The sequence below is a fragment of the Cynocephalus volans genome, chromosome X (genome assembly GCF_027409185.1).
Source record: "Cynocephalus volans isolate mCynVol1 chromosome X, mCynVol1.pri, whole genome shotgun sequence".
NCBI lineage: Eukaryota > Metazoa > Chordata > Mammalia > Dermoptera > Cynocephalidae > Cynocephalus > Cynocephalus volans.
The window spans coordinates 75,520,064-75,537,371 of NC_084478.1; the positions used below are offsets into that span (position 1 = coordinate 75,520,064).

Here is a 17,308-nt window from a genome sequence, read left to right on the forward strand (position 1 = left end):
CTTTTTTTTTTTGTAAATACATTTTTATTGGAACATACATATACATTACAAGCTTCAATGGAAGATTTGAGTAGTTATGACAGACAGAAACTGTATGTTTCACAAATCAAATATTTACTAACTGGCCCTTTACAGAAAAAGTTCGCCAACTCCTGGTCTATAGGCATCAACTTAAAAATGTTTTTCAAGTGACCCTTGGAGAAGTCACCAGAAATGTGCCCAGCATTTTCAGGATTTTCAGGAGAGCTGGGCACTGTGTGTCCTCGCAGTGAAGTTTCTGAATAAATAATATACAAGCTCAGAAACCTGGCCTAGTTGGCCTCCTGCAGTTTTCACTGTGTTGACTCAAGTGTGTCTATAATGATCTGTTTCTTGCTGTCTTTTTATGAGTCAGAGCAGAGGCCTTATCCCTTCCCCTCCCTGTCATAAATGCCTTATCCTGGACTTGGATCCCAGCTTAATGGGTTTGGTTCCCACCTTCCCCCTCTAGCCTCTAGGTCACATGTGTACCAGGTAGATAACCCCAGGGATTGTCATGGCCTGATGTAACTTCTCTTGACCATTGAGCATGTCTGAGAGAGCTGAGGCTGATGCTCCCTTCTCCCTACTGGTGCTTCCATTTGGCTTGGCCTAAGCTGCAGTCCATAGGGCAGCTCCTAAGTGTCTGAGTGCACGTAAGAACCTCTGGTGGTTTACGACCCAGACTTTGCCCCACCAGCTCAGTCTTCTGAAAGTCCTCTTCTCTGTACTCAGCTCAAGACACTTTAAATCCAGGAAAGGAAAATGTGCCGATCCTGCCTAGAGAACAGCATCTGCTCCTAACCAAGATCTCCTCATCACAAAGTAAGGACACTAGGTGGTGAAACTATCATCATCATTACTGTCCCCTTCCTATACCTGGGTCTGGTGGATAGATGTAATTCTTTCCAAAGGGGCATCGAATTCTCAGCTTTATTTCCATGAATTACTTCCCACCCATTCTTTCCTTTTGCTTTGTGTCTTTGCAACCTCTTTCTCTTCTACTCTTAATATTTAGAATGTACCTTCTTCATGGAATCCTAGATATATAAATTTACAGACCTGGGAGGGTCCATATCCCGTCAAGGCCCTCACTGTACAAATGGAAAGAGGCCCAGGGAAGAGAAGGACCTGGGCCAAAGCCACACAGCCGATTACTGCCAGAGCAAGTGGGCTGCAGCCTAGGTCACTTGACTCAGGCCAGTGATTTTTTACTACCCTCTCTTTCTAGCAGGATCAGGGATGACTTTTTTCTTTAAACAAATCCAGACTCCAGTTTTATCCTGAATTTTTAGGACTCATTTTTTTTTCTTTTCTTTCAGTATTTCTAATTCTTTTGAGTCTTCTTAGTTTTTAAGTTGTTGACTGTGTTAATCCAGGCTATCTTCTGGTTATATTCAGTTTCCTCAGACAGAAAATGTTGCTAATACAGCCCTTGGGTTTCAGTCTATGATGTGCTAGAAATGATAAAGACAGAGTTAATGTATTTAAAATGTGTGTGTGTGTGTGTGTGTGTGTCTGTGTGTGTGTGCGCGCGCGCGCGCGTGTGTGTATCAGTGACTGGTGGACAATAGGCACTCAACAATTGTGAAGTCCCTTTCCCCACCTCAAAGGGGCTTTCTGTGTTTCCTGCATGGTATGGTAGTGTCCTGGCTAAGAGTCTAGACAGATCCAGCACAATTTCTCCTCTTTTACTTCTTAAGTGTGTGACCTTGAACAAATAATTACCTCTCCTCTTAGAGCCTAGTTTTCCTCTGTTGTAAAATATAGAGAATTAGAGTACCCATCTCACAGGACAATTGTGAGACTTAAAACGAGAGAATGCATGTAAAGTGGTTAACATGTGTCTGGCATGTAGGAAAAAACCTCTTTGTTTTGCCAATTTTACTTTTATCTTTTATCAGGCAGTCATGACCTCAGATTAACAGGCAGGGCTGATAATTGTACTTCAGATCAAGAAGGGAAAGAGTTGGTGGGAATGGAGGATCTTTCCGCAAAGGACCCCATTTCTTAAAAGGTGCTGTTGGAATCCATCTGTGAACTTTGGCTGGCCACACTGATGGTGCATTCCGTGCAGTTTCCTTTTTAAGTCTCAGCAAAGACCAATCAGCAAACTGCAATAACAGAATTGCAGCCCACCCTCTTGTAATTCCTCCTGAGATCCTAACCAGGATCTGGAAAACACTTGGATATGGTCAAAAAATCATCCCAGGTTTTGCATCAAACCAGCCCTGGAATAGGACATTCCAGTAGTTTAATTTCTGGAAAAGAGGGCACCCAGCAATGCCCCCTCCCCTATTCACCCATTCCAGTAATCTCCACCAAACTGGAGTCCCAGACTTAATTTATGAGAATGGTCCTGTAGCCCAGGATACTGACTGAGCAGGGTTGGGAGGATCTGGCTGGGGTCTGTAGTTCAGCATCAGTGGGCCGCTGACATGAATATGAAAGGATTTTCTCTAGCAAAGGTAAGCTTTCTTTTTTCTTTCCAAACCCTAGCTCGCCTGCCTTCCTATGAAAAAAACCTTTATTTGGCTAGGTTTAGGGAAGTTCTGGGCCACTGAAAGAGAAAGTCATGAGCCAAGAAGTTAGAGGAAGTTTGGCTGGGTATGCAAGGAGACAATAGACTCCTTCTGTTCCTCTCAGCAAAATGGCCAAGACCACAAAGGGTTGACTGTTTCACAGACGATCCTGGAGTTGTAAAAAATAGTTCATTTTCCTGTCAAACAGCTTTCTCATCTTCTGTCTCACAGATTAGGGAGCTAATTGAGATGATGGATCTAAAGACTACATAATAGGGAAGCTCAAGCACTTAAAAGCTACTATGTTTTATATTTCAAGACCAGATTGGCACAGAATAAGCAAGTAAATCATAGCTGAACTAAGCTAAAAATCTGAATTAATTTTTACTCTTACTGCCTAAATAGCAGAAATCTTTTAGAAAACATGGGTTCAAATTTTGGTTTTGCCAGTAACCGGTTGCTTGATTTTGAGAAAACTCCTTTATCTGTCTGGTCTCAGTTTTGTATATATCACATCAGGGTGGTTGAAAAAGATAGGTTCTAAAGGTTTTATGGATTTGTGAAACTATATTGCATTGAGTTTTTTATTACTTAGCATTTATTATATGCCAAGTAAGCCTTTTGCTAGGTGCTTACATCCATTATTTTGTTTGAGCCTCAAAATGATCTTGTAAAATAAATGTCATCCCCATTTTTTGGATGAGAAAACTGAGGCTCAGAAAGGTGAACATTATTTTTTGAAACATCACGTAGTTATTATAGGCAAGATATTGGATTTGAATCAAGTTATTTAGCTTTAATCGGTATGTTTTCTGTCCCAAGGTGAAGAAAGAACCACAAAGAGTTAAGAAGTTAGGAGACCAAAAGATGAATCTTGATGGACGGTTCTTTTAGAAAGGCTGATGAGAGATTGGAGGCAGATCCTCAAGGATAGCTCAGCATTCTTTTATTTAGTTGAGTGATCCTTTGTCTAGGATGAGCCTGTCCAGTCCAGTCTAGCCCAACTCAGGAAGGGAGATGGAGGGAAAGAAAAGAGCATCGTCACATTAAAGGAACAACTTGCAAATTTTACGGAAAATGGCGATGCAAATTGTCAAGGATGATGGGGACCAGGCCCAGGTCACACTGGTATGACAGAAAGGTAAGATAAAGGTAGGGAAGGTTTGACTAAATGCTGGCCAAACTTCTTCCAAGGCTGGAGCAAGATTTTAATATACATTAACTAAACTAATTCCAAGTAGCCCAGAAATTCTCTTTCTCTTTTCCTTCTTTTGAGTGCCTCTTCCTTCTGCCTTTTATTTTATTTATTTTTTAATTTTCTTTTTACTTTTTCCCAGGACTCTTGCTCACCTTACTTATTTCATTTTTCCTTTTCCCTTTTCCTTTTCTTTTCCCTCATTAGTCTGCCCCTTCTCTGTGGACTCAGGTGAGAGAAAAATGCCCTTGCCCAAGTAAAAAGTGTGTACACGGCCCTCACTTTCAACTCATTTGATTTTCATAACAACCTAATGAGGGGCTCAAAGCTGAGATTATTTCCCTTTAAGAGAGGAGGAAACTGGAGTTCAGGAAATTAGGTGGCTTGTTCAAGGTCACATGACCAATAAACGATGAATCTAGAACTAGAACCTATTTTTTTCTGAAACCTGAACTCTTTCTGCTTTACCATGAAATATCCAGATGGTCCCAAAGGAATTTTATGGGTTCTACCTTTCTCTTGCTCTTATAGTGAATGACAAAACCAAATTAAAGAACAACAATAGCAATGGCAAATTCAAATTTGGGAAAGAAAGAAAGGAAGTCACTAATTAAAAGGAAAGAAAATTAATATTTTTCAGGTACCTGATAAGTCTCAGGTGCTATACAAAGTTATCTCATTTAAACACAACTAAAAACACTACTCAGACCTAAGTTTGTCTGACTCAAAAGTTCTGATTCTTTATATTATACCATGTTGCTTCCAAGAAGAGAATGGTCTCAGCCTGGGGTGTGTGCATTCTCATACCCATGTACATGTGCCTGTATGCTTAGTATGTGCCACTGTATGAGGGTACTTCAAAATGTTCATGGAAAAATAGAATTAAAATACAGTATGAATATTTCCATGGACTTTTTGAAGACCACTCATATATGGGAAATTATAAGTGTATACATGTTTGTGGCTACCCATAAAATTGGTAAAGCTTTGTGACCTTGGCAAATTTTATTTCTAAACCTATTTTCTTTTCTGTAGTATTAATAACCACTAATACTTTTTGATCACTTACTTGCGCATTTAAGCACCTATTTGTGTTTTATGATTTAATACTCACAACAACTCATGAGGTAGCTAATAGTGTTAATTTCATTTTAAAGATGTAGACATGACGGCTAGAGAAATAAAGCAGTTTTCCAAGTCACACAGCTAGGAAAACTGGAGCCAGGGTTCTTTTAGGTAGTCTGATTCCAAGCCCTATGACTTAGATGCAAAATCGTGAAAGCAATCTTTATCTCACAAGATTTGGAGAATTAAATTAGATGGCAGATATGAAAAAACACATTGTAAAGTGGAAACCGATAGGTGAATTTTAGCTAGCATTTTTTCCCAGGTTTCATTGTCTAAGCTTTTAGGGCCATTAGTCACCACTTTTGAATACTTATTCATTTGTATGCCGAAGGTCTGTATTAGTCTCTCCTGGGAACATTTCCAAGTTTACCATGTGCTTCTCCAGTTGCAAAGCTCTTACCTGGGACAGTTTTCTCTCTAGATATATGAGTTCAAGGCACAACTGCCTTGCTGACACCTCTCTGAGAAAAAAGCTTGAAGCAGGTCCATGTTGCATTCAGATTTGCAGTGAACCAAGGACACTTCCTCCCTGTTGAAGGTTCCAAGACATGGCTATTTGTGTGACCACATATGGTACTGTATGTAGGTGCATGTGAGTGTACCTGTGTTTCATCAATAAATGCAAGTTTTGGCAGCATGTGAAAGCTGATAGGACTCTTTGAGAGCTCTTTATATACCATGTTTTTTTTTTGTAGTTCTGCATTTGTGCACTTCATTACATTATCAAAGTTCCATAACCCTTAAAAGGTAAGAACTATATTGTCCAGATCTATATAATCCATTATGTTACAGATGAGGAAACTGAAGCTCACTAAAATAAAGAAACTTGGCTAAAGTCACTCTTTGAACCAGTGGTAGAACTTGAACTAGAGCCAGATGGTGGGATACTGTATGCTTCTGCCTCTTTATGTCACTTTAACAGTAGCTGTTATGGCCCACCTACTGGGCCCCCATCACCACATCTGGTAATAGATACAAAGAGACCACTAAGACATGACATCCACTATCAAGGAGTTTACAGGACAATCAGGGAGAAAAAGACAATTCACAAGGCAGCTCACGAGACAGACATGTAACAATAATACAAATTCTGACTTAATCCAATTGGGTGCTATAGAGAGTAAGTAGTCCTGCAGAGGACAGTGATATGGAAAGTTCAGAGGTGGCCTTCTGGAGCAGTTGGTATTTAATTTGGCCCTTGGAGTAGAAATACAGAAAGTGTGGTGTGTGGGAAACAGTAAGGATAAATTAATAAACTGTAGCCAGGAGGGAAAGAAGAGGAAGGGAACTAAAAGTTACTGTCTGCTATGTATCAAACATTTATTATACTGAGGCCCTTTCATGTAAGCTTTCTGGTTTATTTCTCCAAGGCTGATATTATTAAAACTACTTTACATACTAGAAAATACTTTCAGAGTAGTTAAATTATACTCAAGCCTATACGACCGGTCAGTGGAAGAGCCAGGTTTTGGAAAGAAGAAACCCCAAACAGGTCCTCTTTTACATAAACGGCTTTCTGCCAAGTGTAACATTGAGACCAGGGATGAACACTTGGGTCACTGCTGTGTGTGGAGGGACCTGAGAGTTCGTAAGAAAGTCTATAGGTCTGTTTCTTAATCAGAGTAAATATCTGGGCTTAGCTGGGGGAAGTTTCTGGGAATTTCCTGTCTATATATGAGTCTGTACATGTCTTTAAATCTTTGTTTTTGATTAATAGTGCCTACATCATGTGCTTGGGTTGAGAATTTAGTGAAACAACTTATATAAAACACTGAACATGGTGTTTAATGTGTAGTAATCTGTCAATAAGTGGTAGCTGCCATCATCTTTGTTATTATCATGAATGCAATCAATTAGATGCATCTCTGCCTGTGTGAGTATGTACATCTGTTTCTAACACCATGTAATTGCATATTTCAGAGTGTATGTGTTTTTTCCTAGGAATGGCTGTAGCTATGGGCATATGTATATTCTATGTGTATGTACATGTGCATGTTCGAGTATGTTTTTTTGTAAGGTAATATAGCAGAGTGATTAAGATCATAGATGCTGAAGCTATACTTCCTAGGCTCAAATTCTAACTTTGCTAACTGCTAACTCGATGGCTTGGGCAATTACTTTACACTTCTGCTCTGCAGTTTCTCCACTGTAGTATGGGGATAATAATGGCATCTACTTCACAGGGTGGTTGTGAGGATTAAATGATTTAATCTATGTAAAACACTTAGAACAAGTGTACTATGCACACACAATAAATATAGGTTTATTTTTATTATTATTACTCTGAATAATAATTTTATTAAAAATGTATTAAGGCTTACTAAGTTTACTATGGCTCTGTGTGACATTGTGGTTCTATGTGTAAACACAAATATGTGCATCTCTGATTTCAGGTAAGACTGCATGTGCCTGTATATGCAAGTGTATGTATATGTATGTTTATGTGATGATGTCTGTGTTTCTGGGTTTGTAGCTATGTATGGTATGACTGTGTGCTTTATCTCAGCCCCAAGAAGTCTAACCTTCTGGCTTATGCACAGAAATGAGAGGCTAGAGTCGGGTCTGGTTATGATTTAGAATTGGATCTGTAAATTGTTTGTGCATAGCCTTGGGAACCAGCAGAGAATATTTCTTCTGAGAAGTTCAAAATATTTTGCTCACATACACTCATTTTTTTTGTTTCATTTTTAACTTTTTTTGAAGTATAATACACATGCAGAAAGTGCACAAGTCCTAAGTCTATAGCTTAATGTATTTTCCCAAACTGAACATACCCATATAACTAGCATGTAGATCAAGAAACAGAACATTACCTAGAAGCCTTCCTCCTCCTCCCTTCCCAGTCACTGATCCCCACCTCGAGGTTGCCTGATTTTGTACTTTGCATGAATGAAAGTATACAGTATATACTTTCTTGTGTCTATTTTCTTTCTGCAACATTATATTTGTAAGAGTCACCCATATTGTTCACAGACCCAAAATGTAATTTACTCAGCCATTCTAGTGTTCATGAACACTTTGGTTGTTTACATTTTGGGTCTATGAATATTCCAGTAAATGTCTTTTGGTGAATTCTAATTTGTTTTTAAATACAATTTGTAGATGATGGAAAGTGGCAACAATGAGTCTTTGCCTATGGGAAAACAGAGGCAAAGGGAGAATTGGTGACTTTCTTTAGGTACTCAGTGAATCAATGAACCAATCAGGCTTCTGGTGTCTTTCCTGTTTCTTAGGTCAGAGTACGTTCTTTCTTTTACACCGCTGAAGGAACTAGATCCAGATTTCTCTTCTGAAGGAAGTGATACATGCTTATCAGCACAAGTGACAGTTTAACTTTGCCCTTCAAAATCCGATGTGTAGAGAACATTGAACGCTTGTTGAACTTAAAGGAATCAGGTAAGGTTAAAACAACAACAACAAAAAACTGGGCTAATTGGGTTTTGTTTCTGGCTTTTGCCTCTTCAGTTTTTCAGATATATAAAAAGCCCCTTTGTTCTCTTTCTTCCACACCAGCAGCTTTGGCTTGCCTGTTTCCCAGAGTAATGCACACCATGGAGCCAGGCCACCTCTTGTTGACTTTGCTGTTAATGCAATCCTTGTGGCCTCAACTGACTGACGGGGCTACTCGAGTCTATTACCTGGGCATCCGGGACGTGCAGTGGAACTATGCTCCCAAGGGAAGGAATGTCATCATGAACCAGCCTCTGGACAGTGACACGTAGGTTTAATCTCTTGTGGTTGAGAGCTGGAGTTGGAGGGGGGACACTCGAGGTCAGGAGGTAGCCTCTTGGGGGCCCTTTCCCAAGAGGCTCTAACAGTCAGCTCCTGATCTCTCTGGGCCATACGCCCAATGGCAGATTTCCTGGGAAGAGGGCTAGTTGACATAGGAGCCAACATTCCATCTGGAGTCTGCTGAGGTGCCTTAGCATTTTTATGGTCCTAAATATAATTCCATATTTCCTTGATTCTAAGATAATATCACAATACTGAATTAATAACAGCTGTTTGGCTTAAGAAAGAAAGAAACATGAAATACATTACAGTGCTTGCAGGATGTGTGCAGTGGAACTATGCTACCACAGTTCAGTAGAACTCTACTGATTTCAGATACGTGAAAATGTGGAAAAATAAGGTAAGCCTTAGAATCAAAGAAATAGCAGTAATAGCCATCACTTATGTAACACTCTGTGATGGAGAACCATACTAGAAATTTACATATTTTGTCTCAATTCTCATAAAAACTAGAGGAGGCGAGTGTGAGTATTCCTATTTTACAAATGAGAAAACTGTGACTCAGGGAGGTCAAGTGACTTGCCCAAGTCCCAGATAGTAAAAGAAAGATCTGGGATTTGAACCTGATTAATATGGAGCAAAGCTGGTACTCTTCTCACCATTCCGCCTCTCATTGATCCCACAGGATTAACCCTCCTTGATGTTAGAAACTTGCAGGTGATCCACAAATATCTGTTAAAAAAAAATGAATGAATGTATTAAAGAATCTTTTGTGACCGTGACTCACTTTGTCTGTCCAAACCTTCGAAGTTTTCCAAAGGTGACTGTGGTATCTCTGAGCTCTCTAGGAAGAATTATAGTAAGAATAATAGCTCTGTCTTTTTTGACACAAACTATTCATCTGGTTTTGGAGTCACAGAGTCCTTGTATTAAAATTGTCCTTGAGAGAATGACTTCATTATCTTCCATCCCTAATAATTTGAAGTAATAGTTAACATTAATTGAGCTTTTACTATTTTCCAGGCACTGTCCTAAGATCTATATGTATTTTAATTCTTTTAGTCACCCATAACAACTGTGTGTGTTAGGTACCATGATTATCTCCATTTTATAAATGGGGAAATTGTGCACATATAAGTTAAATAACTTGCTCAATATCCCCCAAATTTAGAAGTAGCAGAGTAGGCATTTAATCCAAGTGGCCTGGCTCCAGAGTTTGTGGTTATAACCACTATTCTCTAAGGCCTCCCATATATAGTAGGGCAATGTTGAGTCAGGCCATATCAACGGGGAGTTCAATTAAGAAGTCAGTCCACAGTTGGTTGTCCTCCCCATTGGTATATATTGGGTCAAAGCGCATGAATTCCTTTTTTGTAGGTTAAAAATTGTCAAATATCAGCAATTTCATGCTTCAAGTTACTACTTCCCATTTTCTAACTGTTAAATCTAAAGCTTTCATGACCAGTACTATTCTATTTCCTTTTGTTGTGTCCCAAACAAAGATAAACACTTTTTGGCCAGCCTCCCCTGAAACAAAAACTTCCAGAGGCTTGAAGATGGTGGCAAAATTGTGACTCTCTCTTTTCTTCTTTCTCAGAGTGGCTTCCAGCTTCCTAAAGTCTGACAAGAACCGGATAGGGAGAAGCTACAAGAAGACCATTTATAAGGAATATAGGGACAACTCATACATGGATGAAGTGGCCCAGCCTGCCTGGTTGGGCTTCCTGGGGCCAGTTTTGCAGGCTGAGGTGGGGGATGTCATCCTTATACACCTGAAGAATTTTGCCACTCGTCCCTATACCATCCACCCCCATGGTGTTTTCTATGAGAAGGACTCAGAAGGTAAACCAGCCCTTTTCTTTCTCCCACCCCAACAAAAATCACCTTTCCATTACTGACATCTGAGAAGGAGGAGCTAGGGGTGAGGATAATCTTTTTCTCCCTTACTAGTCTGAGGTGGCAAAGACTCTTCAGAGGTAATGTGGCTGGGTACTGGTATCAGATCTGCTGCTCACATGTTGTGTGACTTGGGCAAGTCACTGCTCCTTTCTGGGCCTCAGATTCCTTATTAAGAATGTGCAGATACAATCTGCCTTTTATCACAAGAAGATGCTTGAATAGCAGTTCTGTAGAATATTTTAATATGCTTTGAAAATAGAAGAGTGTGCTGTTAATGTAAGGGAGTGTTATTCTAGTGTCACAGTCTTCCTAAAGGTCCATTTTTTTTTTTTTTTTTACAGCGGGAGTTCAGCTTATTTATCTATTATCTCCCACTATTTCAGACCCAATGGCCTGTAATACTCACAACAGTTAGTGAGGGGAATAGAAAGGGAAGTTACAAGATCATGGTGTGGCTGCTAACTCCCTATATGACCTTGAGCAAGTTACTTTTCCTCAGTTTTCTCCTCCTTACAATGGGGAAGTGGACACAAGGACACAATGATCATTAAGTTGCCTTTAGGCTGAAATCCTGTAATTGTCTGCTTTTCATTTTCTAAAGTGAGTGCTTGAATGGTAGGAATTCTGTCTTCTCCCTTGCTTCCATATCACCAGTTTTGCACAAGGGCACTACTAAATCAGGCCAAGCAATACTTTCTCTCACCACAGCTCTTTTCCCAGTGGCTGTTACCTCTCTACTCATTGTGGACATGAAGATTGTGGTTCTTTAGCTAAATGTAACTTGAATCTGTGCCCTCTTCAGATTGCGAGTAACACAACGCTAGACCTTAGAGCACTACATTCTACAAGACTGGACTGAGGTGTTCCATATGTTGAACCTCTCTTGGCTTCTATATTTGCCATTCTCCCTTTCACTCGCCCTGGGACTGGACGTGTGCAATTTTATTTTCTAGGCTCCCTCTACCCAGATGGCTCCTCTGGGTGGCTGAAAGCTGATGACTCTGTTCCCCCGGGGGGCAGCCATATCTATAACTGGACCATTCCAGAAAGCCATGCACCCACTGATGCTGACCCAGCATGCCTCACCTGGATCTACCATTCTCATGTAGATGCTCCACGAGACATTGCAACTGGTCTCATCGGACCCCTCATCACCTGTAAAAGAGGTATAGGCACCAAGATTGAGCTATAAGATGCAGTTTGGGACATCTAGGAGAAGCAGTAATGTGGTTGAACCACCCACATATTTGGCAGTAGCTCGAGGAATGTTAATTCAGCACACCTGTTTATTATCAGGAATAAACTTTGCCAAAAACCTTTTCCACTACTTTTTTTCCTATGTCATTACCTTTTCTTCTGAAAAAATAACCTTTTCTACTTTCTTTTTATTTTACTTTATTTTATTTTGTATTGAAAGATAGTTGATTATATATATTTGTGGGGTACAAAATTGAATATCAATACATGTGTACAATATGTGGTGATCAAATCAGGATAATTTGTATACTCATGTTTACAAAACATAATCAATCTTTGTGACTCTTAACTTTCTCACTGACTCCCTTCCCTCGCCCCCTTTCCCATCTCTAATAACCACAGTTCTGTTCTTTGGTTATTTTTTATTGGTTACGAATATTCATGAGATACAAAAATTGTCACCCCTTGTGCCCATGATGTGAGGGTCAGATTCATACTGGCAGCACACCCATTACCACAAATTGCATTTGTACCCGGTGTCCCTCACCCAAATATCCCCAACCTCCCGTTCCCTCCTCCTTCCCCCACCACTTTAAGTTCAATGCATTATTGTGATTGTTCCTTCCTTCCTTTCTTCCTTCCTTCCTTCCTTCCTTCCTTCCTTCCTTCCTTCCTTCCTTCCTTCCTTCCTTCCTTCCTTCCTTCCTTCCTTCCTTCCTTCCTTCCTTCCTTCCTTCCTTCCTTCCTTCCTTCCTTCCTTCCCTTTCTTTCTTTCTTTTCTCTCTCTCTCTCTCTCTCTCTCTTTCTGTGCCTGGTTTATTTCACTTACCATAATTTTCTCTAAGTTCATCCATGTTGTTGCAAATGTCAGAATTTCATTCTTTTTTATGTCAGAGTAGTATTCTATTGAGGATATATACCACATTTCCCTTATCCAGTTGTTCGTTGATGGATATTTAGGCTGATTCCAACTCTTGGCTATAGCAAATATAGCTGCAATAAACATGGGAGTATAGGTATCCCTTCGACATGATGATTTCCATTCCTTTGGGTATATACCCAGCAGTGGGATTGCTGGATCATATGGCAATTCTATCTGTAGTTGTTTGAGGAACCTCCATACTGTTTTCCATAATGCCTGCACCAATTTACAGTCCTGCCAAAAGTGCAGGAGGGTTCCCCTTTCTCCACATCCTCACCAGCATTTGTTATTCTCTGTCTTTTTGATAATAACCAGTCTAACTGGGGTGAGATGATATCTCAATGTGGTTTGGATTTGCATTTTCCTGATGCTGAGTGATTTGAGGATGTTATTTATGTGTCTGTTGGCCATTTGTATATCTTCATATGAGATATGTCTATTCGGCTCCTTTGCCCATTTTTTAATAGAGTCACTTGTTCTCTTACTGTTGAGTTGTTTCAGTTATTTGTATAATCTGGACATTAATCCCTTTTTGGATTCAAAGTTTGCAAATATTTTCTTCCATTCTGCAGGTTGTCATTTTGCTCTGGTAATTGTTTCTTTTGCTGTGCAGAAGCTTTTTAGTCTGATATAATCCCATTTCTTTATTTTTTCTTTTGTTGCCTGAGCTTTTGAGGTTTTATTCATAAAGTTTTTGCCCAGTCCTATATCCTGAAGTGTTTCCTCTGTTTTCTTTTAGGAGTCTTATTGTTTCGGATTTTATATTTAAGCTTTTAATCCATTTTGACTTAATTTTGGTTTATGGTGAGGTGTATGGGTCTAGTTTCATTTTTTCTACATATGGATTTCCAGTTTACCCAGCACCATTTATTGAAGAGGCAGTCTTTTCCTCAATGTATGTTCGTGTTGCTTTTGTCAAAGATCAGTTGGCTGTAAGTCTGTGGGTTGATTTCTGGGTTCTATATTCTGTTGCATTGGTCCGAGTGCCTGTTATTATGCCAGTACCATGCTGTTTTGGTTAGTATTAGCTTTATATTATAATTTGAAGTCAGTTAGTGCTATGCCTCTGGAGTTTTTTTTTTTTTGTTGTTGTTGTTGTTGTACAGGATTGCTTTGGCTGATTGGGGTCTTTTGTTGTTTCATATGAATGCTGGGATTGTTTTTTCTATTTCTGTGAAGAATTACATTGGTGCTTTGATGGGGATTGCATTGAACCTATAGATTGCTTTGGATAGTAAGGACATTTTTGCAATATTAATTCTTCCAATCCAAGAGAATGGAATATCTTTCCATCTATATGTTTTCTCTTTAAGTTCTTTAAGCAGTGATTTGTAGTTTTCACTGTAGAGAGCTTTCATCTCCTTGGTTAAATTGAGTCCTAGGTATTTCATTTTTTTGATGACTATTTTAAATGGGCTTACATTTTTTATTTCTTTCTCTGTTAGTTTGTTATTGGAGTATAAAAATGCTACTGATTTTCGCATGTTAATTTTATATCCTGAAATTTTACAGAAATTGTTTATCAGCTCTAAGAAATTTTTGGTAGAGTATTTAGGTTTTTCTGTATATAGGATCATGTCATCTGCAAACAGGGATGGTTTGACTTCATCTTTTCTAATGTGGATTTTCTTTATTTCTTTCTGTTGCCTGATCACTCTGACTAGTACTTCCAATACTATGTTAAATAGGAGTGGTGAGAATGGGCATCCTTGTCTTGTTCCTGCCTTTATTCATTCATTCAGGATGATATTGGAAGTGGGTTTGTCATATATGGCTTTTATTATGTTGAGATACTTTCTTTCTACATGTAATTTGTTGAGAGTCTTTATCATGAAGGGATATTGAATTTTGTCAAATACTTTTTCTCTCTCTATTGAGAAAATCATATGATGTTTGTCCTTGATTTTGTTGATGTGGTATATGACATTTATTGACTTGCATATGGTGACCCATCCTTGCATCTCTAGGATTAATCCCACTTGATCATGGTGTGTAATTTTTTTGGTGTGTTGCTGTATTCTGATTGCTAATATTTTGTGGAGGATTTTTGCATCTATGTTAATCAAAGGTATTGGGCTGTACTTTTCTTTTTTTGTTGTATCTTTGCCTGGTTTTATTATCAGGGTGATGCTAGCCTCATAGAATGAGTTTGGGATAATGGCCTCTGTTTCAATTTTTTGGAATAGATTTAAGAGAATTGGTATTAATTCCTCTACATCATGGAATGCTATTCTGCCATAAAAAAGGATGAAATTCTCGTATTTGGAACAACATGGATGAGCTTGGAGAAACTTACGTTGAGTGAAATAAGCAAAGCACAGAGGGATAAATACCACATGTCCTCACTCATAAGTGGAAGCTAAGAGAGACAGAAGGAAGGAAAGAAAGACCACAATGGCATGTTGGACTTGCAGAGGGAGAAAGCATGCTAAGGGATACAAAGTAGAGTGGGGGAAAGAGGGAGGTGGAGGGAAGCTGAGGATAATTGGTTGGGAGAGATGGGGTACAATTGCAATTTGTGGTAACGGGCATGCTGCCAGTATGGATTGGGCTTTCACATCTAGGACACAAGGGATGACAATCAACTTTGTATCTCATGCATATACACAACCAATTTTTAAAAAAGGAACAGGTAAAAAAAAAGGTTTAGTAGAATTCAGTCATAAATCCATCAAGCATCTTTTCAGACCACAATGGATTAGAACTAGAAATCAATAAAAAAATGAAGCTCTGGAAACCATACAAACACATGGAAATTAAACAACATGCTCCTGAATGACCCAAGGGTCCTAGAAGAAATTAAACAGGAAGTCAAAGAATTTCTCCACACTGATGAAAATAAAGACACATCATATTAAAACCTGTGAGATATGACCAAAGCAGTAATGAGAGGGAAGTTTATTGCAATAAACACTTCTTACATTAAAAGAATAGAAAGTTTTAAAATTAACAACCTGACGCTACACCTCAAAGAACTAGGAAAACAAGAACAATTCAACTCCAAAATTAGTAGATGGAAAACAATAATTAAGATCAGGGCTGAACTAAATGAAATAGAGACCCAAAAAAGATACAGAAGATCAATGAGATGAAGTTTTTTTTTTTTCTGAGAAAATAAACAAAACAGACAAACCATTAGCAAGGCTAAATAAAAAAAGAAGAGACCCGAGTTATACTGGCTATAGTCAGAAAGATGGTGAATAACAAATGCTGGCGAGGGTGTGGAGAGAAGGGAACACTCCTACCCTGTTGGTGGGAGTGTAAATTAGTACAACCACTATGGAAAACAGTACGGAGGTTTCTAAAACAACTACAGACAGATCTTCCGTACGATCCAGCAATCCCACTTCTGGGTATATATCCAGAGGAATGGAAATCATCATGTTGAAGGGATACCTACACTCCCATGTTCATCGCAGCTGTATTTACAATAGACAAGATATGGAACCAACCTAAATGTCCACTGATGGATGATTGGATAAGGAAACTGTGGCATATATACACTATGGAATACTACTCTGCCATAAAAAAGAATGAAATACTCCCATTTACAACAACATGGATGAACCTGGAGAAACTTATGTTGAGTGAAAAAGGAAAGCACAGAGGGATAAGTACCACATGTGCTCACTCATAAGTGGGAGCTAAGAGAGAAAAAAAGAAGGAAAGAAAGTCCACAGTAGTGCAGTGGTATTACAGAGGGTGATACTCCTTGGGCTACAAAGTAGAGTGGGAGGGAGGGGGAGGGAGTTTGGGGGATAATTGTGTGGGGGACACGGGGTACAAAAGTAATTTTTGGTAGTGGGTATGCTCCTAGTATGACTGTAGCCCTCACCTCATGGGCACATGGGGTGACAATTAGCTTTGTATCTCATGAATACTCATAATAGAAAGGAGATGGAGAAGGAGAAGAAGAGAAGAAGAAGAAGAAGAAGAAGAAGAAGAAGAAGAAGAAGAAGAAGAAGAAGAAGAAGAAGAAGAAGAAGAAGAAGAAGAAGAAGAAGAAGAAGAAGAAGAAGAAGAAGAAGAAGAAGAAGAAGAAGAAGAAGAAAAGAAGAAAACAAAAATGAGAAATGAAAGAGGAGATATTAAACTGATACCACAGAAATTTAAAGAATCATTAGAGGCTATTATAAACAGCTATTCTCTAACAAATCTGAAAACCTGAAGGAAATGGATAAATTTCTGGACACATAAATTATCAGGACTCAACCAAGAAGACATAGAATATCTGAACATACCAATAACAAGCAATGAGATTGAAGCGATAATCAGCAGTCTTCTAACAAAGAAAAGCCCAGGACTGGATGGCTTTACTGCTGAATTCTACTTTCTTATTATTTGTCTTATTTCACTTTTAAAACTCAAATTAGTCATGATGGGAGTCAAGTCACATCAGAGTAAGGTGTGTGGCAAGAGTTTAGGTATGGGTAAGATTGAAGGCGTGGCCATCAGGGTTTGGAGAGGATTGAGGACTTGGTTGGAGATAGGATATGCTTAATAAATAGGTCTGAAGACCAGAGTACTGTAGGAATGTGGTCAGGTATAAGCCCTGGGTTAAAGACATCAGCAGGGATGGTGGGAAGGAATTATTCCAGATCCTGTGTGGCCCATCTTTAAGTCCTAAGTTCAACTGAATTGGCCGTTTTACCTGGGAAGTTTGGAAATAGAAATTAGTGTGAGGAGGCTATATCT

The 17,308-nt window shown here is 39.0% G+C and overlaps 1 protein-coding gene across 2 annotated transcripts in view; it reads left to right on the top strand.

Moving 5' to 3' along the window:
* The first annotated feature begins 703 nt into the window (after positions 1-703).
* HEPH (hephaestin) overlaps positions 704-17,308 on the top strand; it is a 133,215-nt gene continuing 116,610 nt past the window's right edge. The window contains exons 1-4 of one of the 2 annotated variants that reach the window (XM_063083910.1): positions 704-843; positions 8,402-8,581; positions 10,193-10,437; positions 11,448-11,660. In XM_063083910.1, the coding sequence (XP_062939980.1) occupies positions 8,406-8,581; positions 10,193-10,437; positions 11,448-11,660 (634 nt within the window). In that variant the 5' untranslated portion in view covers positions 704-843; positions 8,402-8,405. Of the gene's footprint in view, positions 844-8,401; positions 8,582-10,192; positions 10,438-11,447; positions 11,661-17,308 lie in introns of those variants that run through there. The other variant, XM_063083909.1, reaches the window with a different exon arrangement.